The 19,279-nt window shown below is 40.7% G+C and overlaps 3 protein-coding genes across 3 annotated transcripts in view; 1 reads left to right on the forward strand and 2 right to left on the reverse strand.

The window, feature by feature from the left end:
* Positions 1 to 19,279, reverse strand: part of dhrs7b (dehydrogenase/reductase (SDR family) member 7B) — a 100,149-nt gene that overhangs the window by 77,724 nt on the left and 3,146 nt on the right. The window lies entirely within an intron of this gene.
* pold1 (polymerase (DNA directed), delta 1, catalytic subunit) lies at positions 1,410 to 12,379 on the forward strand. The gene is made up of 27 exons (XM_070847574.1): positions 1,410 to 1,489; positions 2,298 to 2,486; positions 3,151 to 3,264; positions 3,608 to 3,748; positions 3,928 to 4,053; positions 4,270 to 4,438; positions 5,155 to 5,269; positions 5,458 to 5,587; positions 5,722 to 5,888; positions 6,018 to 6,122; positions 6,299 to 6,439; positions 6,563 to 6,673; positions 6,832 to 7,023; positions 7,104 to 7,192; positions 7,279 to 7,395; positions 7,642 to 7,755; positions 7,979 to 8,126; positions 8,915 to 9,010; positions 9,204 to 9,341; positions 9,522 to 9,697; positions 10,311 to 10,463; positions 10,570 to 10,672; positions 10,785 to 10,917; positions 11,314 to 11,427; positions 11,548 to 11,600; positions 11,914 to 12,011; positions 12,123 to 12,379. The coding sequence occupies exons 2-27, from the start codon at positions 2,300 to 2,302 to the stop codon at positions 12,208 to 12,210; spliced, it is 3,318 nt and encodes a 1,105-aa protein (XP_070703675.1). The 5' UTR covers positions 1,410 to 1,489; positions 2,298 to 2,299; the 3' UTR covers positions 12,211 to 12,379.
* On the reverse strand, positions 14,516 to 17,530 carry LOC139216179 (GTPase KRas). The gene is made up of 5 exons (XM_070847242.1): positions 17,266 to 17,530; positions 16,937 to 17,049; positions 15,615 to 15,793; positions 15,023 to 15,182; positions 14,516 to 14,934 (listed from the first exon to the last, which is right to left on the reverse strand). The coding sequence occupies exons 2-5, from the start codon at positions 17,045 to 17,047 to the stop codon at positions 14,821 to 14,823; spliced, it is 564 nt and encodes a 187-aa protein (XP_070703343.1). The 5' UTR covers positions 17,048 to 17,049; positions 17,266 to 17,530; the 3' UTR covers positions 14,516 to 14,820.

Below are 19,279 nucleotides of genomic sequence, written 5' to 3' on the forward strand. Positions count from 1 at the left end.
ACAAAAGAGGGGAGCCACGGGCAACTAGGCAACTTTTTCTCTTTTTTCCCAATGAGGAGGGAGAAGAGTTATTTATATTGCCTTCTGGGTCATGGAGAGGATAGTTTAACAACAACGTGACCAGTGACATTAAGAAACCCAACTCCTCTGAATATCTCTGTGATCCATCCCGTTGTGATCACATGGGCCAGATGGTGTGGGTCTATATTGGTAAAGGTGCTGAAAATAAGTGACTGGGCCTGTAGTCACAGAGACAGTATCTGAGGCCTGCACTGCTGAAGTGTCTCTATGCGTGACACTATCATCCTCCCAGCTTCAAAGTGTGTTGTTCTGTGTCAAAGCTGTGTGCGTCTATGTGTCTGGAGGAGGTGACCGACAACTTTCAGGGACAAGTGGATCAGATAGATAGGTAGATAGATAGATAGATAGATAGATAGATAGATAGATGGTGTAGAGAACAAGTAAATCAGACAAAGGTGCAGATGCAAAATGCAGTGGTACGTACACTAATTCAGTCCCTGATGTCTAAAAGTCATCAGCATGTTTGTTTTTTTTTTATTCCTGTTTTTTTGCTGTTTAAGTTTCTGGAGTTGAAATTAAAGTGAATAACCATGACAGTAGAAAAATCGTTAGGTCAATAAAAGACCCCACAACAGTGAAAATATTCAAGTGCCAAAAGTCACATCATCAAATGGCATGTTTTATCCCAAATTCAAAAAGCAAATATATTAAATTTACTGTCATGTCAGCCTAGAAATTATATTTTTAACAGTTATTGATTTGATCAGTGTGTTTGATGAATGATTTGTGTGACTGAATTGTCTCATTGTTTTTACCTTCCCTATTCTTACTGCTTTATTAGTCAAATCCAAAACATCATATCAGACAATTATTTAATCTCACATAAAATTTACTTTAAAATGACATAGAAAACGTTCTAGAGATACACCTCACAATTTAACACATTTACAAGTGGGGGAACATACTTCACAAACTATACACAGTAAAACTTAATGTCAACAATGAAACAACTCAATATAATCACAGGTTGTTAAAAATGTTAAAATCTTTAGTTCCATCTTGTGTGTTGTATGTATAATTTAATACCTTAAATAAAACATCACAAAATAATGTAGTTTGGAGAAATGTTACACTTTTGAATATAATTATTCTAAAATTCAAATTCAAAGATTGAATTGTTCAGCCGTGTTTCCCTCCCTCGCTACTACGTGCATTCTGACGTTTCCTTGCCGCGAACACACGGTGTGTTTTACATCCAAGGTTTGGTCAGATCACGTTCAACTTCCTGTTCTTCAACCACTGAGTTTCCGCCTTATCAGTGTCGTCATCGTCCTCTCCTCCCCTATTGGTCCTCGAAACAAAACGGAAATTTTCCGCGCGTTCGTCGGCGAAAGTTCAGAAAAATTGAAGACGACTGGCGGGAGCTGCTGTCAAGCGGGGGGCTGATAACACGAAGCAACGTTGATAGGTATCGATAACTGCGTCTGAAACTCACCATCCGCTGATTTAACAGGTTTCACAGTGAGATCGATCCGACGGTTTGGTAAGAACAGCTTTGGCGCGCTACTGCTCCGTGTTTACATCTGCTCTTGCTAGCTTGCTGCTGTAGTTAGCTCATTACAAAAGACAGCAAACAAACTCGATACAAACTTTACCGCTGGAATAATGAGGCCAATACGTGAATGCAACGTTACATCACTATCAACTGAATACGTTACCATCAATATCCATTAGTGCACTTTGGTGACATTGCACTGATGAGCTTGGGAAGAGACAACGTAGTTACCTGCAGTGTTTAGTTGACATGCTGACTGAACAACGTGCTGGTTGAAGTTAGGAGGGCTAGAGGAACAGCCATGCTAGTTTCTCATCTGTTACCAAACAGGATGGTGCACTGTATCAAATGTTTTAACGTAAGGTGTCATTGCTGCTCTTCACTGACTGTCCAGGCTCCTTATTTCTCCCTGTCTGCTCATTATTTGGCCCTTTATCCTGTTAACACCCTGTGGTTGTGGTATTGTAGACTGCAACATTTCTATCACTGACAGCACTGCATGAATAATATAAACACAAGTGTACTCACGTTGTTTCTTTTCTGTTTTGTCTAACCTTTCATATATGCTGCAATAGCTTGAAATCAAAATGTTAGCAGATGGTAATAAGTGCTTGAAATAGTGAATCAGAAATTTGCTGTTCTGGTGGTTCTGCCTTATCCTGAGTATATTTGTTTACCAGCCTCTAATAATCTTCCCTAACATGTCCTATGTTTCTTGCAGGCATGGATTTTAAAAGACGCAATGGTGGCCCGCTTTCAGGTGGTGCGTTGCAGGCCAAACGGGGTAAAATGGGAGGCGAGTGGGAGGACAGTCCGTCGCAGTTTGAAGAGGAGTTGTCCATGTTTGATGAAGCAGAGATGGAGGCAGAAGAGATGGAGGGGCAGGCCGGTCATGATGTCATCCCCGTGGGTGAGTGCTGCACAGAAAAACACACACATGTAGTTTAATTAAGAAGAGATTACTGATGTAAATGACATGCAGCTTCAAAAATGTTGATAGCATACTGTTATGTTTAACACCTATTCCATAACCCGATGGACAGTCACACATCACCCAACCTATGTGATGTCTACATGTCACATACTTATGCTTATAATGTTCAAGCACAACTACACACGCACTATTTTACTCTACAGAATTTATCTACTTGTAGAATAATAATCATTTAATAATAATCATCGTTTATTTTACAGTGTGATTTTTCTCTCTTTAAGGTAAGTAGTTTGTTTAGCAATAAATCTAACAAATCAGCCTGGTTATATTGGTAATCCAGTCATACCTACAGTAAATAAAGCATGCTTGGCTTTGTCAGCTAGGTTTGACTCCAGTCCCTGGAGATCTTCCAGAAAAAGCGGGTACTGCTACTTAATGCATGGATGGATAGCTTTGCATTGTGAATAATGCAGCTGTGTGCTAACAGTAAGTTGCCACTGCAGAACCAAGCAACCATTAGGGAATATGTTAGTGTGTTGATTCATCTCCTGACTGTACCAAACAGTTCTGAGCCATACCCACTGACATAATAAGTAATGCACTTTGTTTTTATTTCTGTTTTACCACCTTGTTTTGTCAGGTAAACTCTTCTCAGCAGACCTTAACCCTCGTTGGCGGCGACCTCAAGCCCTTTCACTGGACCCATCATCTGACACTTTGGTGTTTCAGCAGATTGATCTTGACTATTATTTAGGTAATTAATACGACTTTTGATAAGCCAGAAGTAAGTTTCTGTGATATTTACTGTTGCTAATAGTGCAAATATGATGATCACATTATGGAGATTAGTTCCATATTTACATAGATTATTTTTATTTTTATTTTTTCACAAAGCATTTAAACAGCTTTGAGTGTGAAAAGTATGGACCTGCCTGCCCCATGCCATTTCAATACACATATCAAAGTTGTTTTAGAGTTATCTTGGCTTCTTTGTTGTCTGGATCTAAATAAGGATGTAAAACATATCCATCTTAAATGCTTTTGCCATGTATGAGAAGAAACGGTATCTGAGTTCTTTCTGTTTTTGTGTTATGCAGGGACAACAGTGGCTGGCATGCCGGGCCAGTTGCAGGGAAAAGTCCCGATCATTCGAATGTTTGGGGTGACTGACAGTGGCAACAGTGTGTGCTGCCACGTCCACGGTTTTGCGCCTTACTTTTATGTTCCTGCACCAAGTGGTTAGTACTCATTATTTTTTTTAATACACAGAGAATGTAACTATGAGCATTTTGTAGTCAGTTATTATTACATTCTGTCAGACGAACACATTTTTCTCTTCTGAGCATGTCACGTTTGTGAATTAAAAAGTAATGCCACTAATTCTTATAAATCCTACAATGTTTTCGTTTTTGAAAAGGGTTCACATCTGCTCACCTGGAGGAATTCAAAAGAGAGTTGAACTCTGTTGTTTTGAAAGATATGCGATCCAATAAAGACAACATCTCCACCACAGTATTGGCTGTAGACATCACCCGCAAAGAGAGTGAGTATAAGTGATGTGCGAATGCTCATATGCATTATGCATATTGTGAGGAAACGCTTATAAGTGTGTTCTTTGATCAAATTATTGTGACCTGAGACGGCAGATCTAAGTTATAAAACACAATTGATAATCAATTTACATGCGACAAGATAAAGTTGTGACTGTGCTTTCATTATGATTCTTGTAGTTAAACTTCATTTTGTCTGTTTCCCACAGACATGTATGGTTACCATGGGAAACGCAGCCTGGATTTTTTGCGGATTACCATGGCAATGCCTCGTCTCATTGCCCCAGCAAAGAGACTGCTGGAGCAGGGCTTCAAGTTTGGACCTTTCCCCATACAGAGTTACCAACCCTATGAGGCCAACATAGATTTTGAGATAAGGTGTGTGTTTATGTTTTGTGCCGTGCAAAAGCATAGAACATAGTGTAAATACAAGTGATTCAGTAACAGTCAGATGGAAGCGTTAAACTTCTTTTTATATTGTTTTTGTGAACTTATCATTTTCATATAATGCAGACTAAGTTTGTTTTGAGCATTGCTTGTATGCTCATAACTCGCATAATGCCTGCAGAAGAAGGAAAAGGCAACGGTTAAAGGCAGAGTCTGCAACGTTGGAGATACTAGTGGCTAGATTTTGAAAGTATCCTACAGAAAATATTCCACACCCTTCCTTCAGGCTTTGCTCCACAGCCACTCCCCCTCAACATACAAACTTGTGCTGCCTGGCTAACGTCACTGCTGGAGGATGAGTCCACGACAGTGATGACAAGTGAAGAGGAAATGTATCATTTTCAAGTCATCTGCGTGAGACTACAGAATGTTTTCTCGGCTCAGGCAAATTAATGTGGACTTTACCACACATATGTCTGGGGGATTGCCTGTATTAGAAGCTAGCTTAATATGCAACATGCTGTCTGTGAGATAACCAAAGAAAACAGAAACCTGGAGATGCATTTCATATTTATATGTTGTATTTCACACAATTGAAATCTCACTCATTTTAGTGTTGAAAATGTGGCACATACGGGTAATTAAGATGGTCATTGGATGCAACACTGAAGCTATGTTTTTGACAGCTAACCTCTCTGTGTTGTCAGGTTTATGGTGGACAGTGATGTGGTGGGATGCTGCTGGATTGAACTTCCCAAAGGCAAGTACAGAGCGCGTGAAGAGAAGAGCATGGGGAACACGGATTCTCGGTACCCAGGCAAGGTGGGTCTAGTTCGCTCCTTTCTTGTTGCATGACACAATCTGGCCTGTCCGTTTAAAAAAAAAAAAAAAAAAATGGCTGTGACGCTACGTGGGTCAGCTTCCACCTGAGGGCTTTGCTCTAGAATTTGTTCTATCAGGCTTTTAACAATGATGTTGACAAGCTTTCTCCCCCTATTTTTGTCCTTCAGGTGTCCTTATGTCAGTATGAGGTGGATGTGGGATGGACAGATCTGATAAGACACCCTGCAGAGGGAGACTGGCAGAGGATCGCACCGCTCCGCGTCCTGAGCTTTGACATTGAGTGTGCTGGAAGAAAAGGTGGGTCTCTTTCCTTTTACTTGGGCATTCTTATTACACAGCGTACCAACTATTACCTCTAACATACTTTTTGCCTACAAGGCCTGATCATGCCATTTGCAGAGTTTGACTCTGGTGTTAACTCTTCTTTACAGGAATCTTCCCAGAGGCAGACAAAGACCCTGTGATTCAGATAGCCTCTATGGTCCAGCGGCAGGGTGAGACGGAGCCATTTATTCGCACCGTGTTCACCCTCCAATCCTGCGCCAGCATCGTGGGCTCTCAGATATTGTGCTTTACACAGGAAAAACAGCTGCTGCAGGTATACACACTGGCTTCTGCATGACACTCACAAACTCATATTCTGACATGTTTTCCTTGTTCCCTTTTCCTTAAGTTTTGTTGATCATTTGTAACATAATTTTCTGTGTGTTTATGTGTCTGTGAGCAGAGCTGGGCAGAGTTTTTGAGGACGGTAGACCCAGACATCATCACCGGATACAACATCCAAAATTTTGACTTTCCCTACTTGCTCAACAGGGCTGCGGCCTTAAAGGTTACATGAAATCACATTTGTCTACTTCTTTCAAGAAATATTCATGTACACTACGTTTAATCTAATGATTAAGAGACTCTTAAGAGTAATGCACATGAATTCCACCTCTAAATTAATGCGTTAATACATTCCTGTTTCGGCCTTTGACTCAATACAACATGTTCTTTTATGTTCAGGTGGATCTCTTTCCCTACCTCGGTCGAGTGCGAGGCATTAAGTCAGTCTTGCGCGACCTAAACTTCCAGAGCAAGCAGATGGGCCGCAGAGAGAACAAGACCATTAACATGGAGGGCCGGGTTCAGTTTGATCTACTACAGGTTAGCTTCAGCTGCAGCAAAAGCAACTTACTATTGTACATCATAATTTCAACCATGTTACTATACCGTTAACGTGTGGTGCATTGCTTTAATAAGAATGTCTGAATGGTGTGCTTGTCTCAGGTTCTCCTCCGGGACTATAAACTGCGCTCATACACACTGAATGCTGTGAGTTTCCACTTCCTGCAAGAACAAAAGGAGGATGTGCAGCACTCCATCATCACTGATCTGCAGGTAAAGCACAAACTAGTCACCTTATTGCATCTGGAAGAGAGCAGGATATCATCAAGAGCTCTGCAGATTCAAATTGTTTCATTAGTCAATATTTTGATATGGGAGTTGTTGCTGTTTTTCCCCTCACCTATCCCTCCCCCTTTGTTCCTCCATCACAGAATGGCAATGAGCAGACACGTCGTCGCTTGGCCGTCTACTGCCTGAAGGACGCCTACCTCCCACTGCGCTTGCTGCAGAAGCTGATGTGTGTGATTAACTACATGGAGATGGCCAGAGTGACGGGTGTGCCTCTCACCTACCTGCTCTCAAGAGGACAGCAGATCAAAGTCGTCTCTCAGCTGCTGCGACAGGTAACAAAGGCAAATGCACGGTACAGCTACTCTACACACGGGTTTAAGGATCGAAACTGTAAGCTTCTGTTCATGTTTAGGCCATGAAACAGGACCTGGTCATGCCTGTTGTAAAGACAGAAGGAGGAGAAGATTACACTGGAGCGACTGTCATTGAGCCAGAGAAAGGGTATGTACATCTGCTGATGGTTGATGGTTTTTGATTTGTTTAAGCTTCTCATGTACTGTTTCATCACCACCACTTTCTCTGTGTAGGTATTACAGTATTCCTATTGCCACTCTGGATTTCTCCTCCTTGTATCCGTCCATCATGATGGCTCACAATCTGTGCTACACGTCCCTGCTGCAGAAAGGCTCAGTGGAGAGACTCGGGTGGGCAGATCTTCAGTTATTCTGCAAATCCTCAAGGGATTACTTTGTGTTTTGTGTCATTTTGCTATTTCCTGCTTGGATTTAGCAATTTTAGATAAAAAAATCTCCCAGAATTCAGGAGTAATTAGTGTTAAGTGTAAAAGGGCTCTGAACAGCCTTAGCGTCCCCAGACTTTGTCTTCTTAAATGTGTTCATGTCTAGTATCAACATGAGGAACTAATATCTGAGGAGAACGTGTGTCTTCAGGCTCTCACCAGAGGACTTCATCAAGACTCCGACTGGCGATATGTTTGTGAAGAGCTCAGTGAGGAAAGGACTTCTACCTGAGATCCTAGAAAACCTGCTGTCTGCCAGGAAGAGGTTAGTTGGTCAAATAAATCACAGCATCAAATAGATCTGGACTGGAGCGAAAGCTGCAGTTCCTTAGTACCTTGGTAAAATTAAACTAGTGGCTAAGCTTATTAAGTTTTTGATCCTCTGATTTACAAATAGCGTTTAATTTCTTCTTGTTGTAGTAAAGTTCTAATGATATAAAACAGACGACATGGCTTCCTTCTCAGCTTTTTCCACACTCTGTCCACAGAGCCAAAGCAGAGCTCAAGAAGGAAACTGACCCTTTCAAGAGGCAGGTGCTGGACGGTCGACAGTTGGCCCTAAAAATTAGCGCAAACTCCGTCTATGGCTTCACAGGTGCCCAAGTGGGCAAACTACCCTGCCTGGAGATCTCACAGGTGAGCAGTGACTCTTGGTGTCATGCTGATATTAAAGTCCAACTTAAATTAAATTGCAGTTTTGGCCAAATCCAATTTTTTTTTTTTTAAGGTGTTGAAAATGTCTAATGAATAATTTTTTGTTCACCCCAGATACAAATGACTGCACAGTATGTGGTAATGTCAGCTCACTACTGTACATATTTACATACTTTGATTTACATTATCAGCCAGTACATCAAGATTAGAGAACTGTGGGGTTACACACCCAAAAGGACGGTCAAAGGCGGCACGATTGTTTTGTACTTCAAATCAATTTGTAAACATATGAAGTGTTTGCAATTCTGGCCCAACACAACTGTTTTCCCGTCATGCTGAATGAAGTTGTCCCCACTTGACATATCGTCACGCTTCCCACTGTTGTGCGCAGATGTTAAGTCAGAGCACGGACGGTAAACGACAAAAATGTTGAGCAAAGATCAGTGTGAAGTAGAAACCACAGAACAGGTGGTGAATCTAAAGAGTTTGGCACCTGCACCTAGTGTAAGGGTAGAAATGAACCACAACAGGGTGTTTCTTGCTTTTCTGTTGCTTTTAGTTACACAACATCCTCACAGAGCTGAGAAGAATAACTGCTGCCTTCCACATGAGCCATCTTGGGTTCATATGTCTTGCTCAGTGGCAAATATTTTTTCCAAGGCATTGAAACTCCTGCATTATGACGATGATGATAATGGGCCAATATTCCAACACTACAGGTCATTTAAGGATTCATTTATTTAATGTATTTACTGGTTCTCCTCATCTAGAGCGTCACTGGTTTTGGAAGGCAGATGATCGAGCAAACCAAACAGTTGGTGGAGTCCAAGTACATCATTTCTAATGGTTACCAAGGAGATGCCAAGGTGAGAAATAGATGCAGTTGGGGCCCAAACTCCTTCTTTTTATGTTTAGCTGGTTAACCTCATGAGTTAACATATGAGCTTCATTTGTGTCATGAAATACTGTTCAAGTGTTTTGAATTGACTGAAGCTATGGAACCTATTACCTCACCCACCCCGTCTGTGTGTTTAAATGCTATTTAATTTATGTTTAAAGGTAATTTATGGGGACACTGACTCCGTCATGGTAAAGCTTGGAGTTGCGACAGTAAAGGAGGCCATGGACATCGGGAAGGAGGCGGCAGAGTGGGTATCGTCCCATTTCACACCGCCCATCAAACTGGAGTTTGAGAAGGTAACATTTCTGTCCACGTGATTTATCAAAGCACTTGTGCCAGTAATTTGATCGTATGTGGAAGTTGACAGGTGGAGGGCGGCTGGAGGCACCTGAGTACAGGGGCTCTCAAGAAAGTGAAAGACAACAGAAGAGTTGGAGCGCCCTCTCAGCTCACTTATTATTTTGTCTCTTCCGCAGGTCTACTACCCATACCTGCTGATCAACAAGAAGCGCTACGCAGGCCTGTATTTCTCCTCCAGCGCAGACACACATGACAAGATGGACTGTAAAGGGATTGAGACTGTCCGCAGAGACAACTGCCCTCTGGTGGCCAACCTTATTAACACCTGTCTGCAGAAAGTCCTTATAGACAGGTAGAGCTGCAACGATTAATTGATTGAATTATGTCAATTGCCAACTATTTTGAAAATCGATTATTATTTATCGAGAAAGAAATTCAAAAATCTCTGACTTCATCTTCTTAAAAGTAAATATTTCCTGGTTTCTGTAGTTCTCTGTGGTAGTAAGCTGAAGATCTTTTGACTATGAATAAAACAAGACATTTGAGGACATCATATTAGGCTTTGGGGGAACACTGATCAACGTTTTTCACCATATTCTCACATTCTATAGACTAAACAACCAAATGATAAATCAAGAAACTAATCGGTAGATTAGATTAGATTTCATTAATAATGAAAATAGTTATTTGCAGACCTATTGACATTTATACACACACATTCAGTACATAAACATTATTAGATCATTGTGTTATAAGTTCATCAATTTTCATAATTTCAGCTGTAATTTCATGTGGGTATAAGGAATATAACTGAATTATAAGGAACTTTTCAAACTGCGTGATCTTGTAACTATTGTGTCAGACTTTTGGCTTCCAAGCAGGTCTAAACTTGGTACTCCTGGTTGAGTCTTAACCATACTTACTTCATTGTGAAAGTGATTACAGCTCATGTGATGTTTCGACAGGGATCCCCAAGGTGCTGTGGCTCATGCTAAAGAAGTGATCTCAGACCTGCTGTGCAACCGCATCGACATCAGCCAGCTGGTCATCACTAAGGAGCTAACGCGGACTGCCCAGGAGTATGCTGGCAAACAGGCGCACGTGGAGCTCGCTGAGAGGTCTGATTTAACCGCAGCGGCCTGACAATCGTACTTCAATCATACGTGAAAATGAGTGTGCACGTGATATGTGTAAACTGATTCTCACAATCTTGATGTTTTGCAGAATGAGGAAAAGAGATGCCGGCAGCGCCCCCAACCTGGGAGACCGAGTGCCGTACGTCATCATCAAGGCCGCAAAAGGAGCAGCAGCATACATGAAGTCGGAGGTCTGAAGTGTTATCTTTGACTGTCTGGAAACACTCATGTTTGTTTCCCTTGTGCACCCCCTCTTTTCTTATAATCCGTGTTTAATCCCGATTCTTCAACATGCTGCGTCAGGACCCGATCTATGTGCTGGAGAACACCATTCCCATTGACACACAATACTACCTGGAGCAGCAGCTGTCCAAGCCCCTGCTGAGAATATTTGAGCCAATCCTGGGAGAGAGCAAGGCAGAGAGCATCCTGCTCAGTAAGTCCACACACACACACACACACACACACACACACACACACACACACACACTGTAGCAATTTACATTTACATATTGCAATTTAGGCAATTAGCTGATACTGTTATCATCCTCAATTACTTGTGTGCATATTTTGTGAAATTAGAAATTGTATTAATCAACTAACAGATTACTAAAAGTTAGACAAAACTTCAAGATACCGCTTTGGGTGTAATGTAGTTATTGCCAACATTATAACAACCAAAGCAAGAGCACAGTTCAGCCAAGAAACTAAAGTTACTCTTGTGTCCCAAAAGCTATAATATAGGTGTGCTAGTGAAATAAATGACTTAGTATGTGTTATCTTCTCAAGCTGTAAATCTTCATGTTGCCGTTGATTTCGTCTCGTCTTTCAGAGGGCGACCACACACGTTGTAAGACTGTGTTGACCTCGAAGATCGGGGGCCTCATGGCATTTGCTCAGAAGAGAAGCACCTGCATCGGCTGCAAAGCTGTGCTCAAGAGTGACAGTACGCATGCTCATAATTGAATTTTTTTGAATCTACTTTGATATCCAGTTAATGAGGGTGGGTGCAACTTTTTGAATGGGAGCGCTTTACGTGTGTGACATGTAACTTGTATAATTACAGCGGCTGTGTGCGATTTCTGTAAGAAGAAGGAGTCTGAGCTGTACCAAAAAGAGGTAAGCAAGACGCCAGAGTAGGGTTGCAGCGGTATACTGGTTGCAGAGTATATGACGGTCTGAAAGTTATTTTTACAGACTTATTATACCATGAAAAATACGACAGGTGACTTAATACTTTTACATATTTGTTTTGTTTTTTCTACTTTCCAAATTGACTTTCACTAAAGCATAAATCACCGAGGCTGTTGATCCTTTGTTGGATTGTTTTGTTAAAGTAAGAATTGAGGGATTGATACTTGAAAACAAACATAACTACCCCCCCCCCCCCTCGTCATGTCTGAGTTTCTAACATTTAGGTTGTAATTTCCAGATCTTTCACCTGAACACGCTGGAGGAGCGTTTCTCCCGCCTGTGGACACAGTGTCAGCGTTGCCAAGGCTCCCTCCACGAGGATGTGCTCTGTACCAGGTACATATTGATCATAACTGTTCACTGCAGAATTATTTCATTTATTACGGCTGAGCACACAGCAGCAGTCCTTTACGTCCAGTAACGCTGTCCCTCCTGACTCCTCTGCAGCCGCGACTGCCCCATCTTTTATATGAGGAAGAAGGTTCAGAAAGATTTGGACGATCAGAGCAAGCTGGTGTCTCGCTTTGGATGGTGAAAGATGCACCTCTCTGGTTCCTGTGGTGGCCAGTTTCAGATGAACTTCTACTCCGTGTCATCTCACTGTATTTTTTTCCTATGTCTTTTGTAAAAATGCATATATCAGTATTTCTATGTTTTCTAATATTAATAAAATTACATTAAATGGTATTTTTTGGTTAACTAAACCAATCCTTTTGGGACAGTCATGTATGATCATTATTTAACAATCACTGCAATTATCATATTGGAAGTGACATTTTCATACAGGGTGTTGAAACCACACAGCAAGTGTGCAGGTTTACAGTGTAGGAACCTGCTTCGGCTGTACTTTTGTACATTCACCAATCTTGATTCCACATCAAAGAAAAGGTGCAAACAAAAAGAGGAACTTTGTTTCGATATCGAAATCGATATTTGCACATAACTTAAGGCAGAGAAACTGGATGAAACGTTAGTTCTTCCCTCTTGAAAGACATGAAAATTAGGTTTTTATTACCAGTGCTTACCAATCAGAGCTGGCATGAATGCATAACATCCTCTACTTAGTTTGCACGTTTGAGATAAGTTCTTATGTCCTACATGTTTTTGAAATATATTTAACCTCTTACCAGTAAAAATCCACACTGGATAGACAAAACGGACAACATGTAAAAGCTAAAGACATTTACTTGTTCATTACAGCAGAGTGCATTAAAGATTTTACAAAGCTGTCAGTGAGAGACCTGTTCAGATCAGACCGTGGTTTCAACATTTTAGAGTTACTACATCAAGTCCACATGATGAAACAGGCATTTAGAGGCTGCTGGTTTATCACCACAGCGAAGTAGGAATCCTTCATGGATTACATTACTGATACAACTGAAGTTAGCTCATTGAACTTTGATATTTTTGACTCAAGTGAATATGTGGACATGTGTTTTTTTTTTTTTTTTTTTAAATTGGGGAAAGTTGTAATGCTACAAAAATAGAAATTTAACAATCCATTACATTTAGGGTGTAATTATCAAAGAAGACAAACACTGCTATAAAAATCGATGCCCTATTGAATATCCTATCAACTGGCATCAAGTATGATCAGACAACATGACTGTCGCTGTGTCGTGACTGGAGATCTACCACCTACTTAGACTCTGGTTTTAGCATTAGTAGCTGTGGTTACATGGACAATATTTCTTCAAGCCAAATGAAATCTTTCTGATAAAAGATGCAAACTGGACCGTTTACGTGGACGGTAAAAACAGTAAACCGCTTACCAGTTTTGCAGGCCCCAAAGTATTTAATCAGAATATAAATTGACTTTTGACGTGGAAAGTGGTTGTGCCCACTGTGAAGCCTCTCATGTGTCAGAAGTATAACAAGATGAGGCCCCACATGCGGCAAACAAGCACAGAAAGAATAGATTCATTCAAACCAGAGAGAAAAAAATCTGATTAAGTGTAATAATTTACACCACCCCACCTCAACCAGATTAAATGTTTCTGATCGAGTTGGTTAAATTAGGCATTTTTATTCTGATTGGGCAATTATTCTCATCATTAGTGGTATATTAGGGTCCATGTAATCGCAGCTCATGTGGTTTGTCTGTAGTACCACATCGATATTTGCACATACTACATGCTCCGGTAGAGAGTGGTTTAGCGTAAACACTGGGGCTGATGTACAAATTGCATTAAAAGTGGACTTTGGAATACAGTGTGGAACAAACAGCAGGGCTGACACTTCAAACAGCAAGTTAATGATGGCATGAAATGATGGACACGAGCATCAGGATCTCAACCAATCATTTGACACAGCTCTCAGGTCTGTTATTCCTCAGTTCCTGATAAAAAACACCATATTCCTGAGTAAACTTTTAAAATGGCACAAACTAATCCTAAAGTCTACAATAAACACATAACAGGAAATGAATAAAGTGCACCTAGGAGTCTGGAACACAAATTTGAGGCCTAGTTTCTAGCTTCGAAAAAGTTTTGACCAATCTGGAAGCAAACTGTTTTCACAGTAAAACTGTATCCTTGTCAATTTGACAGTGTTCGTGTTGCTGCTGGACTACATGAAGTCAGATATACACAGATCTCCCCACCCTAAATAGAACGTGAAGTCCTTAAAAAGGTTTGGAGATTTGGATTGAACACATCAGCCGATGTAACAGTGCAAAGTGCAGTGACACACTGATGTGAGGCCTCAACCCCTAAATAGCCATCAGGGGCTGAACTGTCTGTAAAAATAAAAAAAATAAAATAAAAAAAAATAACTGGCCAGAAAAATTACAAAAAGAAAAAGAAGATTCTCTTTACAGAAAAAAAATTTCACTGAAAAAAACAACTGCAGTTTCTAGTTGACAAAGAAAAACTAGAAAAACCAACTGAATTCACAGCGTTAAATGGACACTGCACAGTGGGGGAATAAATGGCAAAACTTGTGGTGACATACTCAAAGTGGAAACTGTGACAGCAGTTGGATTTTGCCATGGCTGCCTCCCTGTCCACAGCCATGCTGGATGTCCCCAACGTGAGAGGGGAGGGACAGCGTGCGAAGGGGAGCATGAAACAAACAAGTGCTGTAAGGGATGCTGCTGGTGTGTGTGTGTCTGCATGTGTGTGTGTGTGTGTGTGTGTGTGGTTTGCTATAGTATCATGCAACGTCTCTGCGTGTTCTTCTTGCTCTTCTTGTTGCTGCGGTTGGTCTCCTTGTATCTTCTAATTTCCCGGACTAGCGAATAGAAAGCTTCCTCCACACCCTGCACGACATTTTGTCACACAAAATGTTATTTCAGATATTGATTTGCAGACGTCTCGTTTGCTCAAACTTAACTTAAACTTGTGTACCTGTCTGGTTTTGGCAGAAGTCTCCACAAATGGGACTCCGTAGCTTCGTCCCAGCTCCTGCGCTTGGCGTGTCTCCACCGTGCGAGTGCTCAGGTCGCTCTTATTCCCCACCAGCACCATGGGAACACTGTCGCTGTCCTTCACCCTGTTGATCTGCTCTCTGACAAAGAGACACATGCAACAGCACTTAAGAGATGGAGGCCATCCTACTTTTTGAACAGTGGGTTACAATCACTGATCCTTAGAACTGCTTCATGTTTTTGGATCAGTTTAAAACTGTGAGCCAGACTCTAGTGCACAAATGATTTTGCAGAACTTGCAATTATTTGTAATCTTCTGAAATCTGTAGATGAGCGTGGCTACAAGTGCGGTTCCTGCCAGGAAGTGGTCTTTATTGCGCTACTGTCTGAACCTAGGCAGGACACTAGACACAGCTGTATAAGGTACTACAACAGAGTTAAACACACACTATTTTATTAGACTATTTGTCCTTCTTTGACAGCATTGTTTCAACATCTTATCATCCAGTCATCTTATCACTGACACCAGACTATGGTGGTAAATGCAGAAGCATGCCAGAAGCATCTTGTACCTGTAGAGGTGAACGTCCTCAAAGGACTTGGTGTTGTTGATCGCAAACACACAGAGGAAGCCCTCCCCTGTCCTCATATACTGGTCCCTCATGGCGCTGTACTCCTCCTGACCTGCAGTGTCCAGGATGTCCAGCAGACAGGTCTCTCCATCAATCACCACCTGCTTTCTGTACGAGTCCTGGAACACAGCATGAACATGATCATGCAAGCAGTACCCAGAGTACAAGCAGCACGTCTGGCAAGAAATCCAGACAGTGGATTTCATCATCATCATCGTCATGTTTTTTCTACTTTCACATGGTCGTGTAACAACAAGACCTCGTTGAATGGAATTTTTTTTTTTCCAATGAACTTGCAGAAACATGAATTTTTTTTTTTTTTTTTTTTAAACATTAACCATGAAATTATACCATTAACTGACTTATGAACAAAACAGATTACACAGCAGAGTTAACAGTGATGACCTCTCTGTCCGAAGCATTTATTTGAATTGAATATGGCTGCTTGCTATGCTTTAAGGCTTTTTTACCAGGTATTACCCAGTTTAAATGAACTTTTAGAGAGTTTCTGACATGTTTTTTCGCTGTGGATTTGTGACAGTATGTCCTGATCTTTACTAAGGCACCGCTGATGTTTTACTACCTCATTTATATGACAGTTATTGTTGTTGTAAGGTTTTAGACACAAAACAAGTCATCGGTTTATAAAACATGATGCATTGTTACTGAATAACGTCCAAGGAGCGTATGAAGAAGTTAAAATCAAATCTCGAGCCACATTAAAATGCCTCTTATGTATCTATGAACCAGTGATGATAATCCTATAATGTAATATATAATAATAATTTGACTCTGACAGGGCCCATTCTTCTGCATAATTCATTAATTAATGTTGATATTTAAGTACATTTCATTGCAAACACTTTTATACAAGTTAGCAGGACACTTGTAATGGAGTATTTTCACATTTTGTTGTGCTACATTTACTTTCTTAGCTATTTATTGTATCATGCACACACTAGTGCTCAGCCCACATTGTTTTATAAAGACACCAAAATACTCACTGCACTGTTGCCTAATTTGTAGCACAACTTATACACATATAACATTAAATTGCAAACACGTTATTGTGTCTCCTGCCTCAGGCTTCACAATTAAATACTGTGACAGGGAAGGATCCAAGTACCTGTTTTCCACTTGTTATTCAAAACAACTCTTGACTTACAAAATAAAAGAGCAACACGTGCATTGGTTAATCTCCACTAACATGTCTAACCCTTAAAAAGGCAGATTCACTCAGTGTGCAGTGGTTCTTCTCTCACCTCGATGGTTGGATCATATTCATCAACGAAGTGGTTCTGGATGAGCTGGATGGTGAGGGCGCTCTTCCCCACACCTCCTGCCCCGACCACCACAAGCTTGTACTCGGTCATGCCTGGAGGGGATTAAACAAGCAGGTAGACGTGATTTCACAGCACTTGGCACACCTAAGCAGTGGATGTTACCCTCTTCCTCCCCACACTGACATGGCGAAGAGACTGACCCAGATTTGAGGTTAACGTTACTATCAGACGGGGTCTTAATTTTAAGTTACCGACTCGATGTGAATGAGTGCCGGTGGTAAAAGTAGGGGCTGTTTAAACCTACTTACCTCTGCGTGGGATTTATTACAGTCTGCGAGATTGTAGCGGAGTTTACGAGGGTATAAATGAGATTAGCTTGCTACATCGCGTTAGCCTTAGACGATTTCCTCATTCAAAACACTTGTAGACAAACTTCAGGCTCCGTCCGCAACTTGTTTTTCTCACTGGAATTACAGGTGAAAACACGAACGACAGATTTTGGGAAGCTACTGGTAAAAATCTAACTTCATGTTATAAATAAATTAAAACGCCTGAATTCGTGCGAGTTCCTATTAAGGCTCCATTGAGGTTCATTGTAAAGCAGAGCGTTTTCACGTTAATCCCCTCGCCAAGCAGCCAATGAACACACAGCAGGCAGACAGACGTCGCAGCGGCCCAATCACAGGGGAGTTTTATGTTGTAGCCCCGCCCACCTCTTGGAAATGTGTCCAATCAGAACGGGAGTAGCTCCATCTGAGTAATTGGGCGTGACCTCTCCGATGGTTGGTCTCAACTTCTCGCCTTTCCGTAGGCAGATAACTGTGCTGTTGTTCACCATCACATAAACTCCTGTAAATACTGATTTAATCTGTATTATCACCCATTTACAAAAACTGTTAACTTCTGCAACAAGTACTATCTTTTTGAATGCTTTGCGCACCTTTATTTACACATTGGGCTGTGAACGCCGATGTCACTGATTATTTTATTTTGAAAGTTTTTACCGGAAGTGTCAGTATGGTATTGCGTCTGCTTCCGGGAGTTTGACTGCATGGTGGAGTTAGAATGAGTGTTTACTGCCCCCAGAGGTCAAACTGAGGAACTACAACACTTCGTTTAAATTAATATCATCCTCATAGTAGATATTAATAGAAACATATTGAGTGACTGTTGCGAACATAATATTAGTACAAATATTATCAGCTCATTATAAGAGTGACTGTTACGAAGACAAAATCTAAATTCTAATAGTAGTAATATTAATTTTGGTAAAGATGTTTCTACTAGAGTCAAGACAGTTTACAGTTGACCTGTGTGAAGTGAGTTTGTGTTCACTTCTCTTTAGTGGCTTCAGTGAGGAACTACAACATTACAATTACATATCAGTATCAACACGGCCAAATCAACCTTAGTGTGATTATTAAACAAATAACAAAAGTAATATTGGTCTTGGTAATAACTGTATCATATCAAATGGCTATAATCAATATTTATGGATAATAACAATGAACCATTTAATGGACTACTATGTGAAAGGGGTTTGGTAAAAGGCAACAACAACAACCCCAAACTGTTGTTATTATTATTACTATGTTGATGATTATTGTTATTATTATTATTATTATTATTATTATCATAGATAACACAATGACACAACAGACAACAGATTAACTGTCTGGTATTCATAGGGGAGCATCTTCAGGTAAAGACACAGAATCTAACCCTCAAGATTTGGTGGAGACCAAAAACAAGGCTAAAAGTCATTAGATTCACATTCAGCTGGAGGGTCTCCAGATGTAGCTGCACTGTAAATTGGCACTAATGTCTGAAGTTGTGCTCACAGCTTGTTTCTGCTGACGCCAAGTCGCCAAAAGATAAATTCTTGCAGGTTTGAGAGCTGCTGTAGCAGCAATGAGAGGACCAGCTCACACTTACAGTTTAATTTGAATCTATAGATCATATACATTTACTGACACCTAGTGGCCACAGTGAGGGACTGCAACAGCGCTCACACTTCCGGTGAATTCTTTCAAAATAAAGACCAAACTGAAACAATCAAAAACGAATCAGCAAATCATTATTAATTATATTATGATAATTGTTTTGACTAGATAGAATGATTATGATTCATCCTAGCTCCCTGGAAAACTAGATAATATTACACCCAAAACACCTAATTACATTAATTTTCTGAATCTGAAAATTGCCGCAGCTCAGTTTGAAATTTACACTGCTGACTGACAAATGCTCACAGATGTTTTAAAAAAATTGAGTTAAGTGTATATCGATTTCAAGTGGTTTATTTTCAGTTGCCCTTCAGTG

This window comes from Pempheris klunzingeri, chromosome 17 (genome assembly GCF_042242105.1).
Source record: "Pempheris klunzingeri isolate RE-2024b chromosome 17, fPemKlu1.hap1, whole genome shotgun sequence".
Taxonomy (NCBI): domain Eukaryota; kingdom Metazoa; phylum Chordata; class Actinopteri; order Acropomatiformes; family Pempheridae; genus Pempheris; species Pempheris klunzingeri.

Excerpts from the sequence above, each read along its gene's own strand:
- pold1 (XM_070847574.1), top strand. The coding sequence starts at position 2,300 with ATGGATTTTAAAAGACGCAATGGTGGCCCGCTTTCAGGTGGTGCGTTG. Across the intron at positions 3,749-3,927 it reads TTATGTTCCTGCACCAAGTG|GGTTCACATCTGCTCACCTG; the intron begins GTTAGTACTCAT and ends GTTTTTGAAAAG. Across the intron at positions 7,396-7,641 it reads GGCTCAGTGGAGAGACTCGG|GCTCTCACCAGAGGACTTCA; the intron begins GTGGGCAGATCT and ends GTGTGTCTTCAG.
- LOC139216179 (XM_070847242.1), bottom strand. The coding sequence starts at position 17,047 with ATGACCGAGTACAAGCTTGTGGTGGTCGGGGCAGGAGGTGTGGGGAAG. Across the intron at positions 15,794-16,936 it reads AATATGATCCAACCATCGAG|GACTCGTACAGAAAGCAGGT; the intron begins GTGAGAGAAGAA and ends GCTGTGTTCCAG. Across the intron at positions 14,935-15,022 it reads CTTCTGCCAAAACCAGACAG|GGTGTGGAGGAAGCTTTCTA; the intron begins GTACACAAGTTT and ends AATGTCGTGCAG.